This window comes from Sciurus carolinensis, chromosome 9, assembly GCF_902686445.1.
Source record: "Sciurus carolinensis chromosome 9, mSciCar1.2, whole genome shotgun sequence".
In the NCBI taxonomy this organism is placed as follows: Eukaryota; Metazoa; Chordata; class Mammalia; order Rodentia; family Sciuridae; genus Sciurus; species Sciurus carolinensis.
The window spans coordinates 59,143,825-59,168,654 of record NC_062221.1 but is presented as its reverse complement, the minus strand read 5'-3'; the positions used below and the strand labels follow the sequence as shown (position 1 = coordinate 59,168,654).

At 36.6% G+C, this 24,830-nt stretch overlaps 1 protein-coding gene across 3 annotated transcripts in view; it reads right to left on the bottom strand.

Moving 5' to 3' along the window:
* Nucleotides 1–24,830, bottom strand: part of Tprg1 (tumor protein p63 regulated 1) — a 144,823-nt gene that overhangs the window by 86,649 nt on the left and 33,344 nt on the right. For all 3 annotated transcript variants that reach the window (XM_047563064.1, XM_047563063.1, XM_047563062.1), the window contains one exon: nucleotides 17,263–17,354. In XM_047563064.1, coding sequence (XP_047419020.1) covers nucleotides 17,263–17,354 — 92 coding nt within the window. The remainder of the gene's footprint in view (nucleotides 1–17,262; nucleotides 17,355–24,830) is intronic.

Below are 24,830 nucleotides of genomic sequence, written 5' to 3'. Positions count from 1 at the left end.
CCCCAAGTACTAAAGGACTTGTCTGGGATCAAGTAATATGCCAGATGCTATGTATATGTTAGCTCTTTTAATCATTATCAAGCAATCCTGATAAACACAGATAAGGAAGCTGAGGCTCAGCAAGGTGATATGGACTGATTGTCTGTGACTCTCCAAAATTCCTGTATTGAAGCCCTGCCTCACCCCACAACATGGTGGTATTAGGAAATGGAGCCCTTGGTAGAATTTGAGGCTTAGATGAGATCACAGGGATGGGGCCCCATGAGGGTATTAGTGCCCTATGAGAATAAGAGAAACAGGGGTTTCCTCTCTGTCATGTAAGGATACAGTGAGAAGGCAACTTTCTATAGTCCAGATGGGAAGTCCTCACCAAGAACCAAATTCACCAATGGACTGGCAAGAAGGTCTTAGACATTCAGTCCAAGAACTTAGAGAAACAATGTCTGTTTAAGTCATCTGGTTGATGACTTTCTGTTATGACAATCAAAACTAATTCAGGAGGTTAACTTGCTAAAAGTAACAGTCCAGTTTCATCCAAAATATGTTTTGACTTCAGACTCTGATCTCTTCACTTTACCAAACCACCTTTCATTAGAAAGGTAATTAAGCTCTCCATTCAATCAATAAATGCTGCCAGGTACCTGCATATGTCTATGAAACATCTTTATACATTGGACTGTCCCTAAGTTTATAATCTAATTAGGGAGAAAGATAAGTAAATCGAGCATTATGGGATAGAGTGGTAAGTAATAAGATACATATTTGTACCATGTGCTTTGGAAATTCTGATGAATGGCTAACATTTACTTAATGTTAGTTTTGTGTAAGTTTCACTCAGTGTACTTTCTCTTATTGTTTCATTGAGGTTTCCAACAATCTGTGGGGAAAGTAGTGACATTATTTCCATTTTGCAGACAAAGAACTGAAAGCACAAAGAGGTTAAGTAACTTGCTCAAAGTCACACAGCCAGAAGTTTTGGGATTGGAATTTACACTGAGGGAGACTACCTTCAGACAATGTTTTGAATTCACCATTTTGTTCTGCAAAAAGATATTTAAAGGTGCCCAGGAGATCAAGGTTTTGTGAAGTGTGCTTAGAGAGGATTTTGAAGAATGAGGAGGAGACAGCTTAGTATAGGGTAATTCATTCTAGACAGAAGGTTGCCAAAATACAGGGACATATTACAGGATGATGTATTAGATGAAATGTCTTTACATGGTATGTAAATGAAAATCATGGAAACAGAATCACCTAAAAATGTCAGAAAGCACTCACAATTCTGATCCAGGAGAGTGGATATGGGATCCAGACATCTACAACCTTTGAAAAGGTACCTGTACTCAAGACAAGGTTTTGAACAGTCCCTCACTTTCAGAGCTGCTGAGGAATTTGAGTCATTCCTAGGAACTTTCAACTACCTAGCTAGACCTTCTTTGACCTTAGTCCTGAGGAACTTTTAGGGGGAACTGAAAGATTTGTGAATTTACACAAATTCACAATTTGGAATTGGATTGGAATGTCTCAGAATATTTCTAAGTACTTCTTGTCCATTCCAAAGAATGAATCCTGAATTCCTCTCACTTTTTCAAAAGTTCCTAAACTATAGGAATAAATACCTGTGTCTGACTCCCCAAGCAAGTATAACTAAGATCAGAGTGCATCTTCATATCAAGACACACTCTGAACCAGGTCTGGTGCAGAGAAACTGCCTTGTGAATGTCTGTTTCTTTTTTCATGTCCCTTTCCTGAAGACATACTATACTTGACCATCAATTTTGTCAAGAATCTTAAGAGCTTGTACTGTAACCACAAATGTGCCGTTATCTTCTTCTCATATTTCAAGTGCTAGATTCCTGAGCAGTGATAGGCTTCCCATCACACAGGCCTGAGGTTGAGATGCACCTCTGTCACTTACCAGCTATGACATCATGCAAAAGTAACTTATCTTTTCTGAGACTCAATTTCCACATATCCAAAATGAAAAGAATAGTGATAGGACTTTGGTAAGAATAAGAAATACTACATGTAGAGAGAACTTAGTGTAATACAAATCACACATAAAATACTGAATTGCTATTGGTCATTAATATAATGATAATGAAAAAGGAAATGATTCTTCTAAATTCTTTAAATACTTTTGTAACATATATTGAATGAATGGATGAATGAATGAATGTGTTAAGTCTACTTAGAAAGAACTCCTCAAGCCTATAACAGTGTTCAGATATACAAAATATTTGTATGTTAATTTCCCCAAAATAATAAAAGAGCAGTCATTAATCCTATACATATAAGACAAATTTCTCTGTTTGCCAGTTTGCCTGTTTGTCTGACACACCTGGGTGCATTTTTATTATATTGGATGTTATATTTGAGTTACTCTGGCTTAAAATATGTACCACATGTCACATGTGAAGTTCCCCTTGCAGCTGGGTACTGCGGGACACCTTAGACAATAAGAACCTGGAGCAACTGGAACAAATACCCCACAGGCAATCCATGAGAGCACCAGTTGAAGCAATCATGCCACATTCATTTAGATACCCTAACCTCAGAAACCAACAGTGGATTCAGATATTCACTCAAGTCGGAAGTCACAAGGGCAGCAGCTTAGGATTATAGCTCAAAAGCAAATTTGATTTTTATTGATTTGCAGTTGAACTTCTCATTATGTGGTATAAAGAAGGTATTTCTTTAGAGAAACACTATCAGGAAACTAGGCCAGAAGTAATTCCCCTTACTGGTCTAACAAATATTTATTGAAAAACTATCACATTATAGGCTTTAGTATTATAGTGGTGAACCAAATAAACCCCTATTCCTCTGACACTTACGTTCAAGGAAGGAACACAGACAAAATGAAGTATACAGATAAACACAGAGACCTGGATAAAAGGACTTCAGGGGAATAATTGTGGGAATAGCATTCTGGGTCAAGAGAGGACATGCAGCAAAGGCCCTAGGGTGGGATTCTTCAAACCGATGACAGGAGGCCAATGCCACCAAAACTAAGGGAAGGAGGAAGAGAGTGGAGGAAGACTCCAGCAAAAGCCAGATCACAGGCAGGAACAACCACTGTTGCTTTGCAACTTATGAATATGTTTCTAACATTACAAATGTATGTTCCCCCACTTTACAGAGGGAGAAACCAAGCCTCAATAAATTGACATGGACCCAGCAAAAAGTGACAGAGTCAAGGCCTGGAACCAGCTCTTCTGACCCCTGTCTCAGGCTACATACATTCCATCAAGCAGCCCTTCCCACTTACAGTTCCTGTGCTACCATCCCATTTTGCTCTTCCTACCCCAGCACCATCAGCAAGAGGATATTTAAAAAGCCACACAAAGGAAAGAATCTGGGTACACCCCAACCTTCATTCTTTCCCACAAAACTACTGAATAGATGTTGAATAACTCAAGTCCTCTACAGCTGGCCAAGAGTTCACAAGAGGCCTGAGAGCCTTTCTCCCCTGAATCCACTTTAAGGGATTCATTTGATCAGAAGCCAAGAGAGCTGGCAGGAAACAAAACCCAGTGTTGAGGAGGCTGCAGAGAAGAAGGCACAGAGGCACAAGATAGAAAACAATGTACACATCTTTCAACCTACATTGTTTAATATTTTGAAGGGATATCCCTCCACTGTGCTAGTTACAACTATTTGGATTCAGGAGACACAGCACAGACCAGCCAAACTCAAGAGGGAGAGATGTATATAAAAATCCTCAGAGGAATCCCATAGAAATCCAAGAGCAGGAACCACAGCACTGCTGGGCAACAAGAAACCTGGGAAATCTCGGGAATGAAGCTACTCTCTCAGGGACTGTCTTTATCAAGATTTCATTGTCTCTATATTCATTTCATCTGTTTCCTCTTGACTAGAGTGCGATTTCTATTTATGGTTCATTTTATTTCTGCTTAGCTCAAACTTGACTCTGACCTTTAGTTGTTTCCTTATCCCCAACCCTAGGTGAATTTTCAGATCCACTCTTATAGAGCTGGTGTATCTCTGTATCTTCCAGTTCAAATTCTCAAGATAAGGAATTCTGTTTTAATAATTCAATTGAACTATCTTTTGGTTCATGGGCTGACTGATGGACTAGCCCTTCTGTCCAATCAGATATTGTCAAGGACTGAAATTTCACAGTAGAAAATAAAATTTGCCAGTGGGGAACACTTTGGTTTATTTTTAAAGAATAGTTTTAGCTATTCTACTTCCTTTGTCTTCCATAATTATTTTACAATAAATTTGTGTATACCTACCAAAATCTTGATGCAAATTTAATAGGAATTGTGCTAAATATGCATATCAAATTTGGAGATAATTGACATTTTTACTGTGTTGTGTCTTCTAATTCACAGAACAGTATCAGTTCATTAGGTTTTCTGTAATTTCTTTCATCAGCATTTTGTTCCTTTCAGAATGCAATTCCTGTGTGTGTTTTGCTAAATTTATACCTAAGTATCTCTTCTGCTTTCTATGATTATAATTGTTATTGCATTTTAGTTTGGTTTCACTTCATTATTGCTGGTATGTAGGGATGTAGGAATAGAATATCTGATTTAGGTATGTTGAACTTGTATCCTGCAACCATGCTAAACTCATTTATTGGTTCTCTGAGTTTTTGTGGTTATTTTTTGGATTTCTCTTCACAAACTATCATTTCATATACAATAGTTTTTTTCTGATTTAATCCTTTTTAATTTCCTTTTCTTGTCTTATTGTGCTAGCTAAAACTTCTAGTACTATGTTGAATGCAATAGTGAGAATGAATACCCTTTCTTGTTAATAATCTGAGGCAGAAAGCACAAGATTTTTTCCAACAGCATGATGGTACCTGTAGATTTTATGCAGATGCTCTTTATCACACAGAGAAAAGTTGCCCTCAATTAGAGTGTTTATCATGCATGAATATTTAATTGCATCAAATTCTCAGTATCAATTGACATGATCATGTGATCTTTCTTCTTTAGAAAGTTCATATCGTGGATTATCTTGATTTATGTTTTAAATTCTAAAGCAGTATTGCACCCCTGGAATAAATCCACTTGGTCATGGTTTATATCACTTTATATATTGCCAAATCTTATTCACTCTTGTTTAAGAATTTTTGCCTATATATTTATGAGGAATATTACCCTGTAGCCTTACTTTTATCTTGTTTTGATAACAGGTTATACAGGCCTCATAGAATAAGTGGGGAAGCGTTTCTCTTATTTTGTAGAAAAGATTATGTAAATTGGTGTTCTGTAAACATTTAATAGAATTCTCCAGTGAAACCATCTGGCCCTCAAAATTTCTCTTGGGGGAGGTTTTTTAATTACAAATTTAATCTCTTAATTGTTATAGGGTTATTCAAATGTTCTATTTCATGTTGAATTAGTTGTGGTAGTTTGTGTCTTTTGGGAAATTGATCATTTTGTCTAAGTTATAAAATTTCTGTATGCAGAGTTGCTAGCTATAACCCCTTATTATCTCTTTGGTATTCTTATTTAACACTTGACATTAATAATTTTATTCTCTTCCTTTGTCAATCTTGCTAGAGGTTTGTCTATTTGATTGTCCCTTTCAGGGAGCAAGGCTTTTGTTTTATTAATTTTCTCTATTTTAAAAAATTGATTTCAACTATAATCTACATTTTTTCCTTTCATCTGCTCACTTCAGGCTTTTTATTTTTTCTTATTTTTTGAAGCAGAAACTTAGGTTATTGATTTGAGATTTTTCCTCAACATATATGAGCACTTTTCTCTAAGTGCTATATATTTCTCTGTCAGCACCATTTTAGATGCACCCCACACATTTATATGTGCTATATTTTTCTTTTTATTTAGTTCAATGTACTTTTTAATTTCTTTGAGACTCTCTCTTTGATACCTGAATTATTTGGAAGTATATTAATTAGTTTCCAAGTGTTTGGCGATTTTATTCTGTAACATTTTTATTATTGATTCCTACTTTGATTTTATCATGGAGAACATAGTCTATATGATTTCAACTCTTTAAGATTTGATGGCTCAGGGTATTGGAGAGACAGTACCTGTACTGAAAAGAATGTGTATTTTGTTGTTACTAGGTAGAGTGTTCAATGAATTTTGTTTATTGATGATGATGTTGCATTCTTCTATATATTTTCTGATTTTCTTCTGTCTAGTTATTATATCTATTATTGAGGGGATGATGTTGAAATCTCTGACTATACTTACAGATTTGTCTACTTCTGCTTTCAATTTTGTCAGTTTTTATTTCAAGTATTTTTTAGCTCTGTTGCTTGGTGCATGCACCTTTAGAGTGCTATATATTCTTGGTGGGTTGACTTTTTATCATTACTCAACATCCTTCCCTTTCCCTGATAATTTCCTTTACTCAGAATTTTAGACTTTTAATAATTTATATAGGATAGCATTTGAGGAATCACAGAAATTCTTGGACTGTTCAGCTATGTCTGCTGAATAGACCAGTGGAAGTAAAGGCTTCCTTCTCTTTACAAGTGCTTACTCTTCTAATCCCACCCTATCCTTCCTACAGCAGGTCATCTGGGGACAACTATGGACACCACAGAACCAGACAGCTCCTTAGAGAGTACTGTTTGAACCAGGCAGCATGTTTACACATAGGAAACTATGAGACTTGTCTATATAGCAATTGTGATGGCCCATGTGTGTTGAGAGTCACAATATTAAGATATAAGTTTCATTCTTTTTTTATGAAACACATGTTGGCAGCCTCCTATTGATCAAGATTAATTTTGAATTATTGGGTAGTTATTTTCAGAGTCTCATGCCTTTTAATAAACTCAACCCTAAAATTCTTCAGTAAATCAAGACAGAAATGTCCACTGTGGTCATAAAGAGAACATAAAAGCTGTGGTGTACTGTAAATGTTAAACCATTTCGAAAATAACAAAAATGCTTTGATTTTATCTAATTGATATAAATGTTTACTATACATAACTGCATCAAGATTTGAAGACAAGATCAGCCTGAATACTTTCACCCAATGACAGCTGGCTCTCCTGAGTGGATAAGAGCTGGTTTCCACACACCACTGCATCAAGGGAGTAGAGAAGGGCTAGTTAAGGCAGTGAGGAGTGCCAGGGCTTTGGCAAACTGGGACCACATTTCCTGTCTAAAACACTTGAGCAGTGCAGAGGTGGCCTGTGGACCTCCAGTTTGTGGTTGCATAACAGAATGTGACACAGTCCTTAGCCTGATAATCAAAAATACATTTATTTTCTTGTTACTTCTTACCCTTCCAGCTTGTTTCTAGCTCTCTCTCACTTGCTCACCATCATCCAGCTACACTGGACTGTTTGTGACTCCCGAGCCTGCTCTGTTACTCTGCACATATTCTTCCCTCTTTCTTAAATATTCTTTCCCATAATTCCTTCTCCTCCTCCTTTAATCTTGAACATTCTCATTAGTTAACGCAATGGTACATAGTGAGTCCTGTGTTTCCACAGAACCATTTGCAGTCTGTATGTCAGCAAGGGTCATACCGTTTTGACTTCACTTCCACTTCCTTCCTTCTCACAGAACTGAGGGCTTTTGAAAATGGAAATCTTGTCTTATTTACCTCTGTATTTTTATCACTGAGGGCAGAGTCTGACATATGGAAGAGTTCAGTAAATACATAAATGAATGTATAAGTGAATATGAGTAAATAATATTAATAACAATAAAAATCCAACATTTCATGGTATATAACAGCAAAAATTATTGTAAGCATTATACATATATTCAGTAATTTAATCCTTAAAATAAGTCTCTTAACATCCCCATTTTATAGATGTAAAACTAAGACCAAGAGGATATGAGATCACACACTTATAAGATTCACAAAGTCTAATAGCTGATAAGTGATGGAGCTAGGCATCTAGCAGCATCAGGCATTTTTCATCTCTTGTTTCTTTCTGAGTCCTCCCTAACTGGTGGCAGTCATGGGAAAACAAACACTTTCAAGTACATTTTTGACTGCAGTAACTAAATGTCCTCACTGACCTATAATGCAGGTCACCTAGGGACCATTAGCTATCTGGATGAGGTTGCAGCCATGGAGAATTTATAGAGAAAAGCAATGTGTTTAATTAAGTGATTGTTGAAAACACCCACCTTGTATAAATGGATTCTGGCAACAGAGGTGCTTTTGTTGCTGCCAGAGTCCTGCCACAGGTCATTAACATCTTGATAGATTTGAGGCACTTTTCAGCCTGAATACTTTCACCCAAGGACAGAGGCAAGACTTAGTAGGCTTTGCTTTGCATTGTTTGGAGACAGAGGGACACAGAGACAGGACTACACATGGACTTTGCTAGTGTCAGAAATTCTCTCAAATTGAATTTGAGTCAAGCTCATAATTAAGTTCTTAGCCATAACATGTGACATACACTGTGCTGAATACTGGGAGGTGAGGCAAGATAGGCTCGAATAAAAGTGAATCATAATGCTTTCTCCACAATATGCAATGTGCACAATGTAATAGGAGTCAAAGGAAGGGAGGAGAGATTATTCCTGTTGAGGTCATATGGAGTGGTTCTTTGGCCTTGGTATCCCTGAAGGACAGAGAGATCTAGGCCAGTAAAGAGGAGGGAAATGCATTCATGTTAAAGGAAATCGGTAGTGAGTACAACCATGAGGCCAAGGCATAGTATCAGAAATCTGGGGGAACACCAGACAGTTTAATTTGAGTCCTTGTTTCTAAAGGTAAATAGGGCTGGAATGGGCAATACAGTCTTACATGCAGGGTCTTAAAAATGCAATGGAATTGTGTGGAGACAGTGAGAACCCCCACAAGTGCATGGCCCTTGAGCATGAGAATGATCTGGATAAATCTTCAAAATTTAAGGTGCACAGGAATCCTGTGACAATGCAGATTCAGGTGTGGTAGTGCCTGAGGGATGAGGCCTGAGGGCCAGCATTGCTAAGGAGCTCCCAGGTGCTGCGGTGCTGCTGATCCAGGACCACAACTATGGTAGCAGCAATCTAGAATACTTGGAAGTGTGCAACATGGTGTTGAGTAAAACAGTTCAGAATGTTAACTTCCATAGTAATTTTATCCTTCAGTTCCTTGGGACTATAAAGGATTAGAAATCTCCGATTTCCAGGTTTGGGGTCTTTTACCCTGTTAATTATTGTTAGTAATATTTTCCATTACAGAATTAGTTCAGCAACCCTTATAACATAATTAGACTGACACAATTGAAGTGTGATTGCCTTTAGTCTGTGTCAGCCTCATTCACCATTCCCCACAAGGTGTCTGACTCTTTTAGTTGTTTCTGGGCAAAGACTAAATAAAGTCAAATGAACAGCACAAGTCAGAGAAAGACCTGGAGAGGAAAAGAGGAAAAGGTCTCCGAACTTGCCCGATGAACCACTGACCCTTGTCCCTTTAAACAAAAGACAATCAACAGAGAAACTAGACACAGGCACAAAGATCATTTAACCAATTTAAACTGCAGTGATCGCTGATTCGGAAGATGAAAAATCACAAAAGGCAGCGAGAGCAGTGTAATGAGAAGACAGTGAAGCTGGGAGGGAGGTGTCATGAAGTCAAGCTCTCCTGTGACCCTTAATAAGTGGTTGCCCCTAGATAGGTCATTTAATCTCTGGATTTCTTCATCCATAAAATAAAGCCAATAGTTCCTCCTGGCCTTGTCCCCCGGGTCTGTTTGAGGAGAGCAAGAGTGAAAGTGATCCCAAGCAGCGCTGCCCAGGGGATCAGTGAACAGAGGCAGCCCGGGGCCTGGAAGATGGTTCTTAGTCTCCTGTTCCTCAACATTCCTTTGTCTCCCAGGCTATCTTTGTTTTTATTTAAAAATTTGGGAGAGCTCTTTCTTCTGGAAAAATATTTCTAGGCACTTCCACTTACTCCACTAAGTTCAAGAAACAGAATTCTCATTTTTGAAACGGGTTTCTTCCAGAGGAATCATCGTGGGCTCTGCAGGGGATGCCCCATATGAAAGAGGCAGCCCTAGCCCATCATGGGGCTGTGATATAATAACAAGGTACACGCGGAATCATTGCACAGTAGTGAAAGGATTGTTCTTAGCAGAAGTCAGGGGCAGCATATAAGGGGTTAGAGTTTTATCACTGCCACTTTAGAATTATGATGCTCTTCCCAGTCTTGATTCCCTTATCCACAAATTGGAGATAACACTTCCTGCCTCAGACCATTGCCAGGAAGTTCAAATAAGAAAGAGCGCTTTTAAACTACAAAGAGCTACAGAAATGTTACTTACTATTTTATCCAAAAACATCCAGATTCATTTTGGTACCAGGGATTGAACCCAGCAGCACTTAACCACTGAACCACATCCTGAACCCTTATGAAAAATATTTTATCTGGAGACAGGTTCCCACTGAGTTGCATAGGGCCTCACTAAGTGGGTGAGACTGGCTTTGAACTTTCCATCTTCTTGCCTCAGACTCCTGAGCTGCTGGGATTACAGGAGTACCAGCATGCACCACTGCACCCAGCTCACCATATATTTTCATTTCTCTTTCCAGAGTCTTATTCCACCTCACTAATAGACATTCCTACTCAATGCTTCAATTTTAAAAGAATAACAATAAGCACTTAAATGTGGGTAATGTATGTAGCTATTGACAGTTTGGAAAGTAAGTGTTGAATAACAGGTAAACAATTGAGTAACTTTACAAAAACTACAGTGTAGCCAAGAAAAAACAAGGAAGAAAAAGAGAGAAGTACCTTTTAGAGATCATCAAAATTATAGGCATTATCTCCATGTAATAACAAATGTATGGGCAGCTCAACTTATCACAGTGTTGGGTACATTTCAAATGCTCAATAAATATTATTATTAAAATATAACAATCTTTAGCAAAAATGCATGAAAAAAAGTGGAGTAAGATAACACCAAAAATTAACAGTGGTTGTGTTTCATGAATAGTGAATTTCTTATTGACCAAAAAACATATTAAAACAAACTCACAAATTAAGAGAGAAAAAAATAACCCCTATCCAAATTCAAGAAGTTATGCTGGTAAGAACTAGAGAATCCTGTCTCCTGATTCCGAATCCACCCACTTTCTATGGTACCAGACTACTCTTTCATTCTACTTTCATTTTATGGCTATATGTCTGACACAGACAATTAGTTGGATTTCACATTCTTATTATAACAAAGTCCTAGGATAGAAACTGGGTAGGTTGGAGAAAAGTAGATAATGAACCATGTTCTAAGTATTTTTCACAAAGACGAAGAGCAAAAGTTGCTTGATCCCAACCACCATAGGCAAGTCTTCTCATTTAGCAATAAGAAGAATAAGAACAATAAATTCACACCCCTACCACTTCAGCTTAATGTGTTGGGGGGAAGATTCCATCTCCTCCTGCCCCCTGAACCACTGTAGATAAGATATCTCAAAGTATGTGGTGCTGAAGAGTCACTTCACTGCCATCATATCATCCTTTCTGAGACTCCACAAATGTCAAGATGGTCTTCTCAGTGTCGGCTTAATGGATCACTTTAAAAGGCACATACACAATTTCTTAAAGTGTACTTATTCATACGGGCAAAGAAAGAGATTGAGAAGAGGAGGTCAGGTCCAAACAAACACTATCTTTTCCTGATAGCTCTAGAGACATATAAATCCCCTTGATGCACTAGACAGAAGACCCAGATCCTTTTAGGAGTCTCCCTGGGGTATTCATAATGGTTTCAACTAAACTAAGATCAAGCTGGGATCTGGGTTCTATGGATGCACCTCTCCATTCCCCTCCTGGCTTCTCTATCCAGGCTTGGGTTTTCTTCCCAAATGCCTTCAATTTATTTTTATGAATAATAAACTATTACTGAATAATATATACATACAATTTAGAACACCATAAAGTACTTCAACTGAATTCATTTGGATGCCATCCTTGGAAAATTGCTTTATGAACTTAATTTCTTTTTATATCTTTAGCCTCTACATAAGGCACTACTTTAATAAATAGGCATTCCACAATCTACTTAAAAAGAACAAATTTGAAGATAGGATTTGGATCCATATGTAAAACTAACTACTCAACCTCTTCACATGAATTCTCTATGGACACTTCAAAAACCATATTTTCCAAAATTGTAATAAGCAAGCTTTGTAACAGGTGAATGGTAAGATTGTTGGGAGGACTAAGTGAGATTATGTGCACAAAATAATTTCTATATTGTTTGTCTTATAGTAGTTTCTTAACAAAGTTGAATTATCATTTCCTTCTAATCATGAAATAATGACCCAGGCAATCCATTGGGTTTCCAGACCAAAATCCAAGAGTTGGCATGGATTTTCCTTACAAACAATACAACACAAAATCCACAAAGCCCAGCTATGTCAGTTATCAATTTATAACCTCTCAGTTCCAAATTCATCCTTCGATATATGCTCAGAGATTAACAATGGAATCCTTTTCAGTATTTCTCATTTAAAGAGAGGACCATGCTAATCTTTTGCAGTAGAGGGCACCAGAGGGATATTTCAGGAGGAAGAACCTTTTGTAATATCCAACTTGGACTTGGGTCAGCAAGATGGATGAGAAGATGCAGCAAAGTCTGCCTCAATCACAAGCCCAGAAAATAGTCCCTCTTCCACCATGCAGCCTTGGACTCACTGCAGTAACATTTTCCTCATTGCCTGTGCACACCGTATCCATCCATTCATCAATGAAAAAGGTAACTTTTGATGAATTGCATGATAACTTTTTCATGCAGGAAGAGTTAAAATGTTATTACGATGTAAGAGCTGCAGACAGGATACACTTTTAAGTTTCACCTACATAGTTAAAATTTTCCATTACTTTCTTAAGTTTTGAAAATCAGCAAAACAATAAATGAAGAAATAAAGCTCTGACCTGTGGTGCCTACCAATTTCCAAGGTGTAAATGTTGTCACCATGGCTAAATTGAAGCTGCCAACATGATAGCACTGAATGGGAAGTCGGGAAGAAGTGTGACATAGCACAACATCATTATAAAAATATGTTTCATTATAAAAATATGATGGTCAAAAATTACCCCAGGAGCATGTATAAAAGCAAAATAAAATAATCAGAAGGTGGTGAGTTTTGAGTATATTATTTTATTTTAAATTTTATTTTTTATGAAAATTGTTTACAAATTAGTTTTAATAATAACTGGTTCTTAAAATTCCTCAAATTCACCAATCACCTCATATGAGCTAGTGCAAACCAGCATTAATACACCACTGGGTAAGACCCTCACTGACGCTGTACAAGTATCTAACTGTCACCCAACCTTCCACACATTGGTTTGACTTTGACATTTCAGACATGTGCATCAAGAACCCTCATCCACAATTCTATGTCATCAAAGGTCTGAAGATGGCAGATGTGGTGCAAACACATTTTGTGGTACCTGAACCTGCAATTTGTAGTTTTATTTATCTTATTTTGAATGACGTTTCCCTCCAAAATCATTACTGTATTTGATTAAGGGGAGGAGGTATCTTAGATCCTTAGATCTCCACTTGGGACATAAAATAATATGCATTGTCCTACCTATTTTTTTTGTTTGTTTGTTTGGTTTTTGGTACCAGGTATTAAACAAAGGGGGTGCTTAGCCACTGAGTCATATTCCCTTTTTATTTTTTATTTTTGAGATAGGGTCTCACTAAGTTGCTGAGGCTGACTTTAAACTTGGAATCCTCCTCCCTCAGACTCCCAAGTCACTGTGATAACAGATATACACCAATATGCCCAGCTTGTTTTACCTTTCTAAAATCTGAAAAATTCTCATTTTTGATTCACATAACTGATTATGGACTTATAGTCTTCTTCATAAAATGTCAGTATATTTGCTTTTTCCCAACTCTTCAATGCCTCCACATAACTAATGGAATAGAATCCAAGTTTTTAGCGTAATGTACAAGACCCATCAGCATTGACTTCTCCAAACTCTTCTCCCGAGAATTCCCACATTACCCTCCTCTATCAAACTATTTCTAGGAGTCTGACCAACCATGATTAAAGACTAAATTGAGCCCATCAATCACTCCACACCTGTATTTTACACTTTTTTGGGAAAGAATCAGAACCCAATCAGCCTCACGACTACTAGAGGGGTGCTGTCCATCTTCTCTGCTCTATCACTTCCACCTTTCCCTCTGGTCATTTCATGTTCCCCAACCTCCATTTCTCATTTGTAAAATGGTAATTATAAAAGCAACAACATTGCATGAAGTTAGAGCAAATTCAGGAAAGTAAACATACTTTTTAGTGCCATGAACCTTAAAAGGCCTTTTGCTTTCATCATTCTGAAACTGGAATCCTTGTTTGAAAGCAGACATACTTCACGTTGCTAGATAAGCAGCCAGCAGTGTCTCATCTCTACACAGGAGCTGAAAGTCAATGTGCATGCAGCCCAGTCATCTCCATCATACACAGAAGTGTTATGAAGAGGATCTTGTGTGGTTGGTGGGATTAGAGAAGCTGCTCTACATTAAAGTTTTTGTAATTCATGACACCAGAATGGATGGGTCTCTTTTCTCTATTAAAAAAGAGGCGAGGGGTGGAATATTCCCAGGATCTCTCTTTCTGAGCTTGTGTGAATTCGTTTTGTGGACTTTTATTGTTTTGCTGTTGCTGTTTTAGTGATTGGTTTTGTTTGTTTTCATTATTGCTATTTCTTTTGCCTTTCCCCACACTGATGTCTTACAATTCCTAATCAAACAAACAAAAAGACTTAACTATGAAAGATCTTTGGGAACTTCCATCAATCCTCTTCCTTCTGACAATGGGGCCTCCCTTCTGTGCTTGAACAATCACAGTGACTGAGCCGCTTTCATTTTTTATTTTATTTTATTTTATTTTATATTTTTTATATTTTATTTTATATTTTTAGTTCAGAAGGCAGTTCTTTCCATTGCACAAGACACCAAGGGATGAGCTATAAGGAAGGTTGAAGAAGTAAAGAGAAGAAAGTAGTGATTCTCACCATGGTAGAAATGACTAAAATCAGAAACTTTCTCGAAAGCATCTTTCAGTGGGGATGAGAAGTTAGAGAATTGTTGCCCTTAATTTAAATAAGTACCAAAAAAAAAAAAATAGAAAGTGAGTTTACAGATAAGATTTATCCACTTCAGAACTCACTTTTGGCTTCAAAATATTGGTCTTTAGAACATAGCTATACATATTTATTTGAAAATTGATGATTGTACTGATCATTGTAGTTGATATTACGTCAAGCACAGAGAATTATGCTGCTAAGTTTCCATGCAGATTATACAATCTGATTTATCTTTGGACTATTTATATCTGCAAGTCTTTATAATCACTAAACAAAAATTAAATGAACAAAAATACACATCTCTATACAAATAAAACCAAACTATTGAAATATACAATATTAATTAAATTAATGGTCTATCATTTGAGAACTCAAAATGGGTTTCAACTAGATTTTGAAAGGCCACATTTGTGCAATCTTCCTTATAAGAGAGATGCATTACCAAAACAAATTAGGTAAGCATTTACTTCTGATTGGAACTCTAGAATCTATGTAGACATCTGTCTTATTTAAATTAGGCTTTTCATTTGCTTAAGTCAAATTTTACTCTGTATATGGAGAATGGGAAGTGAGGAATGAAATGAAGACTGGTAAAAGTGAATTACTGAAAAGTTTGAATTATAGGTTTTCCTTTTCATTAGAGTTAACTCAGAAATGATAGGGTAGGATGCAAAGTAGAGACAACAAAAGAAGAAGAAGGGGAAGGAAAAGGAGCAGATGGAAAGGAAGAGGGTGGGGAAGCAGTTTTTTATTGATAGTTCATGCTTGGGAATAAGAGGAGGACACTAAAAGTGAATCTCACTATCATGTATATCCAAAAGACACTAGTTAGAAAAAACACTGTAAGTAGATAACAGAAAGATTACAATAGAGTAGAGAGAGGGAAAAGGGTAAATTACTGGAGACTGAATTAGAGCAGATTATTTTCCATGCTTTCATAATTATATCAAAATGAATTCTAATTTATATATAATTAAAAAGAACCAATAAAAATATATTTGAAGAGAAAAGAAAATCCTCTATGTGTTAGACATTTTGCCAATTTTATCTCATTTAGTCTTCTAAATAACTATTTGGGCATGTGTTATTATCTCCATTTTATGGATGAAGAAACAAAGGCTCAAATTTGACAGGCAAGTTGGTTTTCAAAAGTTCTATTCATCCAATTCTGGGAACCCATTTGAAACAATAGTATAAAATAGTGATTAATCAGATGGACTCACAGGTGGTTTGACTCTCTTTTCCTTTAGTTGAGACATTGGTTCTCTGACCTGGGTGGTAATCTTTTAAGTGTTGCCCTCCTGAAACTGAGTCAAAGATGTCCTGCTTAGCTAAATTATTCTTTCATCATAGCATAGGAATGACTGAACTTCTCTGATGGATTCTTTGGCAGTCAAGTCACCAGGCCAGAAAACAGAAGTTACTGAATACATTAAATGTCTTAAGAAGATATTCTAAAAACATTTTCCATTTAATCTTATGTGTTCTACAGTAAAATATAAAATAAAAGAGTTTCCTCTTTCACTTATTAAGTGAATATTTTACTTTTCACTGTAAAAAAAAACACGGAATCACTAAAATTCACTGGGTGGAGGAAGGAAGGGTCACTCAGACAATAGTTTCTAGGCAAGACAAAATGTTAAACATCTGCATGCTGGCATTTACAATGAAAACTCCCATCACTAAGATAAGCCTTGAGGAGTGAATGCAGGGGGTTAATAATAAGGACTTATATGTTAGACTTGGTCTTTACCTAATTTCCACAGGTGGCCTGTCTTCCCTATACTATATCATTTCCCTGCTATTGCTACTGATATGACTGACTGTACATAAAATATAATTTGAACTATGCAAGTTGATCTCATCAATTCCCTTTCCTACTCTTCCTGGCCATTGCCCCTGGAATGGAATAATTAGTAGCCCAATATGGTTATACAAAATGGGACTGCAACTAGAGATTTAGGAAGTTAATACAACAGGCATTGAGAGCCATCCTGCAGGCCTGACCTGAAGTAGTCTTAGTAATGGCTAAGCAAGAGGACCAGCCCAGAAAACAGCAGGAAATGTCAAATCTGGTCATTCCATTAGCCATGAGACACAAGGTACTTGTCTTCCTAGATGGAAAAGTCAATCAGCTATCTTATATAGCAACCAGAAGAAAGTCTATTAAAGGTTCATCTCTTGTTCTGCAACAGTGATATCAAGGAAAATATTTCCACTCCTCTTCATTTGACCATAGCTACTTACTCAGTCAGGAGCCAGAAGCCTTGAATGGTCTCTTCAGAAGTCTCAGTTATGAGGCCTTTCAAATCTTCCAAGGCAGTCTCAATGGCCCCTGGCTGCATGGAAGAAGAAAATAACTAGTTTAGAGAAGATTAGACCACTTTGTTAGAATATTCCAGATTCATTAGAATATCTCAGGAGTTTCTCCAGAAAGCAATTCAGGAAAGATACAATTCTTGCAGTTGCACATTTATTCTACACACTGCCTGCCTGAGAACTTAGCGTTGAACTCTACTTTTTACCAAATTGCTCTCCATTGGTGAAGCAAAAGTAATCCAAGTCTTACTCCTACACTTTCTCATGCAAATGGAGAAAGTCAATTTCAGAGGAATAGTTTTTCCAAATATGTTAATCAGGAAATTCCAAGTATTTAGCACTCTGTATGTTTTTAAATCAAACCTCTCTCTTGAGAGAGCACATCAATAAAAACAAAATAGCTTGCTTCTCCAATGCTTTGATCATAAAATTTAGCTCATTCTAAGAGATGAACTTTTTGCCTTCTTGCCTCATTTTCTTTGCTCTTTTACAAACAAGTGTTTCTGCTTACGGTCCTACTTCTAGCATAAGAATTGATTGACACCTATCCTAATAAGTTCATACTTTTTAGCTCGACAATCTTAAACTTTGGTGCACATTGGAATCACCTGGAGTATGTGTTGGAACATATATTTCTGGGATCATCCCAGAATTTCTTATTCTGTCAGTCTGGGTCAGGAAGAAGATAATTTGTATTTCTAAAAAGTTCCCAGGTGATATTGTCAGTGTGAAGTTTGTACTTATAAGAACCAATGCCATCAAGGCAGCTAATGTCAGTCCTTGGTTGCACACCAAAATTGTCAGGGAAGTTTGAAAAATCCTAACACCAAGGATGCATACTAGAATAAGTATACCAGAAACTCAGTGGATAGGGCCCATATCTAAGTACATCAGGAAATTTAAAACATCCCAGATTATCCCTATACACAGTCAAGGTTGAGAACTACTATAGCCTGGGATTTATCAAGTCTAAGTCATTTTATTTTAGTGATAAGAAACTAGGGCCATTGTAGGAAGTAATGTGTACAGTTTGCTTAGCTAAGAAGTGGCAGAGATTACAAGAAATTTGACCCTTCATTTTTGGGAATATAATATGGTGCTGACTTCATTCCCAGTTCTGGACTGCCTTAAAGACAATTTGGTTGCAATATCTCATATGTATTCTCTGTATAATAAGACTTTAATGCCAAATATCTAACCTTCTGTGAATAATAACATTCCTAATCTTCCTAGTATAAGACATTCCTCTCACAAAAGGAAACAGGGACCCTGGCCTGGCCAGGACCCATCAAATACCTGCTTCTCTCTGAGGTAGGATAATTGTACAATTATCATTTACTTAATTTCTCTACCTTTGATTAAAGCTTTGAAGCATTTTGAACACAACGTCCATTTGTTAAGAAAAAATATTATGGGAATCTATCTATGAAAAACAAAAAAGGAATTGAGTTGCTTCAGCTGAAGTGAGGGTAAATGGTACAGTTTTACCCACTTAGCTCTTCCCCAAGCCCTTCATTCAGGGATAGGCAGCATTGAATGACTTGGGTTCATATTCCAGATCTGTCACTGATTAACTCTGTGAACATAGTCAATTATTTGGCTTTCCCAGACCTCCTTTTCTTTGCCAGTAAGACAAGGGACTAGACTAAACCAAACTTTTGTGAGACAAACTGATGATCAAAACTTCCTATAAATTTTCAAGGAAATATGATCCGAGCCCTTGTAGTAAGAGACCCTGATTCTATCATTTTAACAAGTTTATTACTGACATGGATAGTCAGCCAGTGGACTGAGTGATTTCTAACTCTATCATGGCCTGATGCTGGCTAAAGAGTTGTCAGAAAACTAACATTGCCTCCCATTTTTGCCGAAGCCTGTATCATGAAATCAGTAACTTCTGGAACATCATTCCAATGCACCTTGAACTTCTGCTAACTGAGAAGTTTGTACCAACATGGCTCATTTCCAGGAACTCTGCAGGCAAAGTTAAACTTTCCTGGAGGAAAATTCCCATGATAACCTGATCATCCTCCCTTCCCCCAACCTGGGTGTTAATTATGCAGTCTGACCCTTCCAGGTCTACTGTTCAAAGTTTCCTAAAAAAAAATAATGCTTCTTTGACGACTCAGCATGGGTATTTTTTCTCTCTGTCTGTATCACATAATTTTGGTCTCTCACAAATATAATTCAGCAGTGAGACATAATTTTCAGAAAAAAGTGAAGTTGGGAAACAATGAAATAATCCCCAAATAAACATTTTGTTGAATGCTTTTATGCCAGGAATTTTGCCAAAATATGTGAAGATAAATAATATAATGTAGAATATTTACTAAGCCTTACTTATCTTCCCCATGTAAAATAATTGGCAAAATCTATCAAAAAGAAAAATGATCTAAACTTTAATCCAGATATTCCACCTGTGAAACAGAAATTTCTGCATATGTGCAAACGACAAGTGTGTATTCTTTGCAGTCTTATTTGGGGGTATCAACATTTTGGAGGAAAACCACAAGTACCTATCAAGAGGGTACTAGTTAGATATATTTTGATGTAAAATTTATACAATGTAACATGACAAAGGTATAAAAATGATGAAGGAACTTGTGTTAATATGGACAGATTTCAAAATATGTTATCAAATGAAAGACAAAAGTCATTAGAAGAGAGAATAAAATGGCCACTTTCTGTGTAAAAAGAAGTGAAGATAAGAACTACTATTCCTACTTGCTTGCCCAGGCCTGAAAAAGCTCTAGCAGGGTGTACAGAACTATTAACAGTAGATTCCTACAGAGGGAGGAATTGATGGAATGGACAGAGGTGATGTTTTACTGCACACCTTTTCAAAAGTTCAATACTACAAATGAAGTGTATATGTTACCAAACTGGTTGGTAGCCTCTGGAGCTCCCTGGAAGCTCTCTTTGTCTGCTGTTCTTACCTTCAGTGGGAACAATGGTCAAGCCTTCATAAAACATAGAAAAGAAAGAGATTTATAAAGAATTTCACTTTCCTTCATTTTATTACTGTTGATCTCTATAATAAATTAAAGTTAACCACCTAGTGTGAACAACAGTAAAATAATAAAATGCTCAAATATTTTGAGTTTTGCCTGAAATGACAGGATTTAAATTTCAGCCTTTTTTATGGCTATGGGATATGTGGTAAGTCATCTCAGTATTCTGTACATCCATACATGTTACATGGATAAGGTAATAATTATAACAGAGCTATTGGGTGATGCCATGAAACACTACATATAAAAATAGTGATAAAGACTAAATAACAAAAGGTTCTATCATCATTCCCATTATTGTTAATATTAAATAGAAGGGAAATAGTCGTACTAGATTTTGGGGGTCAAATGGTTAGCACAATTGAACAATTAGCTCTAAGATTTAAATTAGAAGACATAGCATAATGAGTAATACCATCTCTTATAGTCTAGCCCTGAATAGTTTCTATCAAAGCAAATATACTCAGGGAATCTGAGAGAAATAAGTGTCTGTTTTCTTGCATTTCCTTGAACTAGGCTAGCCCAGGGTCACTAATCACACAAACTATACCCATATCCATACTAATGGTTTCCACGTAATGAACTCCTTAGTTGGACAGTAAGAGGAAGAGATGATACAGGAAAGAATGTTCCTAGAGACTCAGACACTCTGGTTTCTCCTGTGAGTGCCATTATGGTGAGATAGAGATCACTTTGCAAGGATCACATATGGTAAAAAAAAAAAAAATCAGCTCTAAATCTGATATAATTTGTAAAGGCAAAGCAAATATGTCTTTCCCTGAAAATGAAGACAATCCATTTTATTACATTGCTGTTGAGGGTCTGCACTCAAAAAGAAAAATCATCTTTATTGAAATCTTCAAGGAATTTCAGTATTCAGCAGGGAGTTGAGAAACCTCTTGCTCAGTGAGATATCTATTTTCTAGATCAAAAAGAAGTTCACACAGGCAATAACAATAAAATTAATAGATGTATTTATTCCCCATGTGAGATCAAGACACAGGGAACCCTATCGCAAAAGAAGAGGGAAAGGGAGAGACTATGAAAGCCAAATTAGTGTCATGGAAGCAATGACATCTCTTTACACAATGGGAAGTCCTGAACCTGCTTATTAAAGTCTCGTTGCTCACAATAGAACACAGGCTATAAAAAGGCCATGGGGAACCATTAATTAAATATTAAAAGATCAAATAGTTTTAGTCCCATTAGTTTGTATGTAATTTACATTCTCAAGTACAAATTTAGAGATAATTCCCCATCCCAAATCGCTTTCAACTTTCTGATAAGGTATCTGCAAATATAGAGTCCTACAGGGAGTTTAAAAATATCTTTCCCCATGTGGATTAAGTATTATTCCTTTCATAAGAAGTTGCTTTTGAATACAGTCTCCACAACTAAGATGATTATCATAATGTACCTCAAGTTATTAGCCTTGAGGGATACTTTTGTTCAGAGAAGGCACTAGGCCGTTTTTAGATAAGCCTAAGCAATAATAGCAAATGAGCTCAAACTAGAGGAAAAGATTATCAAGCATATAGATGGCAAGGGATTTAGACCTTCACTTCTAACTCATTTCCAAGTTCAGAGGTAGTGGTGGAAAGTGTCAGGAGTCTTGACTTCTGGATCTACTTCCCAGCCCTTCTTAGTCCCATGGTTGCTGCCTGACCTTGAACAAATTACATCTCTTTTGTGGGCTTCATGGGGTAGGTTAGACATTTTCTAAGACCATCTACCTCTGAACAGAATTCTCCTAAATTAAGTCAGAGGGACATAGTTTGGGGAAATAAATAATTGGATAGAAGTCTGATGGAAGAAAATAACCTCCTAGACTGATCAGTAAAGAACAAAGAGGTTTTAGGGGCCAGATTGATTTATTTCATAGTTGATACTCAGACGTGTATCTAATGTCTGAGATTAAGATGTTAACATTATCTCTTCTTTTAAAGTCTTTTTTAAATTTTTAATTAATTTTTTATTTGTTCTAATTTGTTGTACATGACAATAGAATGCATTTATACATTTCGATAGATCATACATAAATGGAGTGTAATCTCTCATTTTTCTGATTATACACATTATAGGATCACATCAGTCATGAAGTCATATGTACATGAGGTAATAATGTCTGTCTCACTCTAATATCATTGCTTCTCCCATACCCCTTCTCCTCCCTTCACTCCCCTCTACCTAATATAAACTAACTCTAATTTTCCTATCCCCCCCAACATTACCTCTTATTGGTAAGAATTAATTTGTATTTTCATTTCAATCATCCTTTTGCAAAGCCAACTTGAAACTCATTTAACTGATCCTTATTATTCTAGCATTGGTGGGTCTAACCTTGGTAATCCTGGTACCTGAGTTCATCCTGCCACAGAAAGCCAAGGAATAGCTTTCCTTTCCACTTTAAATGATATGCATGGGACACAACCTAAAGATCCAACAAATGTTAAATAAATAAATTGTAGTATATTTCCACAGGGGGATATTGTAGAAGTGTTAAAAACAATATTACAAAGCTGGAGACGTAACTTGGTGGTAGAGTGCTTGCCTAGCGTATGAAAAGCCCTGGGTTTAATTTTCAGAAACACACACACACACACACACACACACACACACACACACAAATGCTTCTGCATATTGTTGACATAGGAAATAATATTGAGCATACAATCTCATATTACATTAAAAATTGTATATGTAAGAAGTTAAAAAGATATATACCCAAATGTGTAAGTGTACATTCAATACATTTTTAGTTAACTTTGGTGGAACTATGGTGACTTCTATTTTGTTTATCCACATTTCTTAATTTTTCACTACTAAAACACTTTAAGTGCAAGAATTTTTAAATCTTTTAGGAAAATAAAATGATCAACCAAAAAATCCTTCCTTTCACTTGCTGCTCTTCTGAATTTGCAACATCTATCCCTTAAATTCTTAATCTATAATAAATGTGCTTCCTTTTCGTTGAAGCACAGGCCCTAGAACTATGAAATGGGAGCTGAAAACTTGTTCTAGCCTCAGCTTTATCACTTCCTAGCCACATGGACAAGTCAAAGCTCACAAATAATGTGACATTGAGACAGCAGCTCCCCCACTCTGGACTTTATTTCTCTCTGCAAATAAATGGGTTGACTAGTTTCTTGGGGTGCAAAGTGTGGTCTGTGGATAAAAATCTTCCGTGAAGGAGGAGAAGGGGTATGGGAGAAGCAATGATATTAGAGTGAGACAGACATTATTACCTCATGCATACATACATATCGATCCGTGTGTTCCGTGGAAGTACAAAATCTAATTTTTTTTGCATAGTGACAATTAAGAAGCACTGCACTACAACATCTCAGATCTCACTTCAGCTCTAAGAAGGGATACTTAATGAGGACATTCACAGATTTGAAACTTTGTGAGTCTTGGTCTTGTTTAATTATCCCTTCAGAAAATAAACTAGCTTCTTTCTACTCCTGTAGATCCTAGACATCTACATTTCAATCTCATCCTGGAGTCACAGTGAGGCCACGGGCATCTCAACGCCATTCTTAAAACCAAATAGAGAAATATGAATGTAAACAGAGAAGAGGCACTCCATAATAACAATTAGGAAATCATTTATAAAATGTTGACAAAGGTGTCATATTCTCCGAGAACTTTTACAAAATTAGCTTATTTAAACCTTTACAAAAAATTGCTGTTTCCACACTTTGCAGGTGAGGAAATTGATACACACTCACACACACACACACATACACACACACACTCTCTTCCATTTGCTCAACTACCACCATATCAGTACGCCTGTTGTTTATAAACTAGTAAAACTGGGTTAATCCTTTATTTATTAGAAATAAAAGTCTGTCATTATAAATTTCAGTTGAACAAACCATTGTCCTTGCATTATACTCACATGTGCTAGCACACATTGGTTATGCTCACAGGCTAGAAAGAACTCATGCCTTTCAATCTGAAGGAGAGCAAATGCTGAGTGCCCTGGGAATTTTGCCCTCACAGACAATAAAGAGTCCTCAGATCTACAGTAGACTCACCAACAAAATGAGAATAGGTTTCCCTCACAAGCTCTTAAGAACTTAGTGTTATTCTCTACACACCTGATAAAGATGTTCTTCTCATTGATGGGACTCATTCATTGAAAACACTTATACAGGGTCATAAATTCAACTGTGCATGATAAGAAAAGCAGTGCCCTAAACAGGGTAGGCAGATTGAGAATCCAGTGGTAGCTTTCCCACTAATAGTATGCAACTTGTAGAGGTGACCTCGCTCCTCTGAAATTTCAATATGTTCACTTTTTAGAAAAATATGGTAAGCCCTCCCCTGCCTACTCCAGTTTCATTGCAGGGAACCAAACAGATAAAGGATGTGAATTTATTATATAAATCACACAGGACACAAAAATAAAAGTATTATGGAAATACACAATAATATATGTAGTGACTTCAGACTGTGTCAATTTAGCTAAACTGGAAC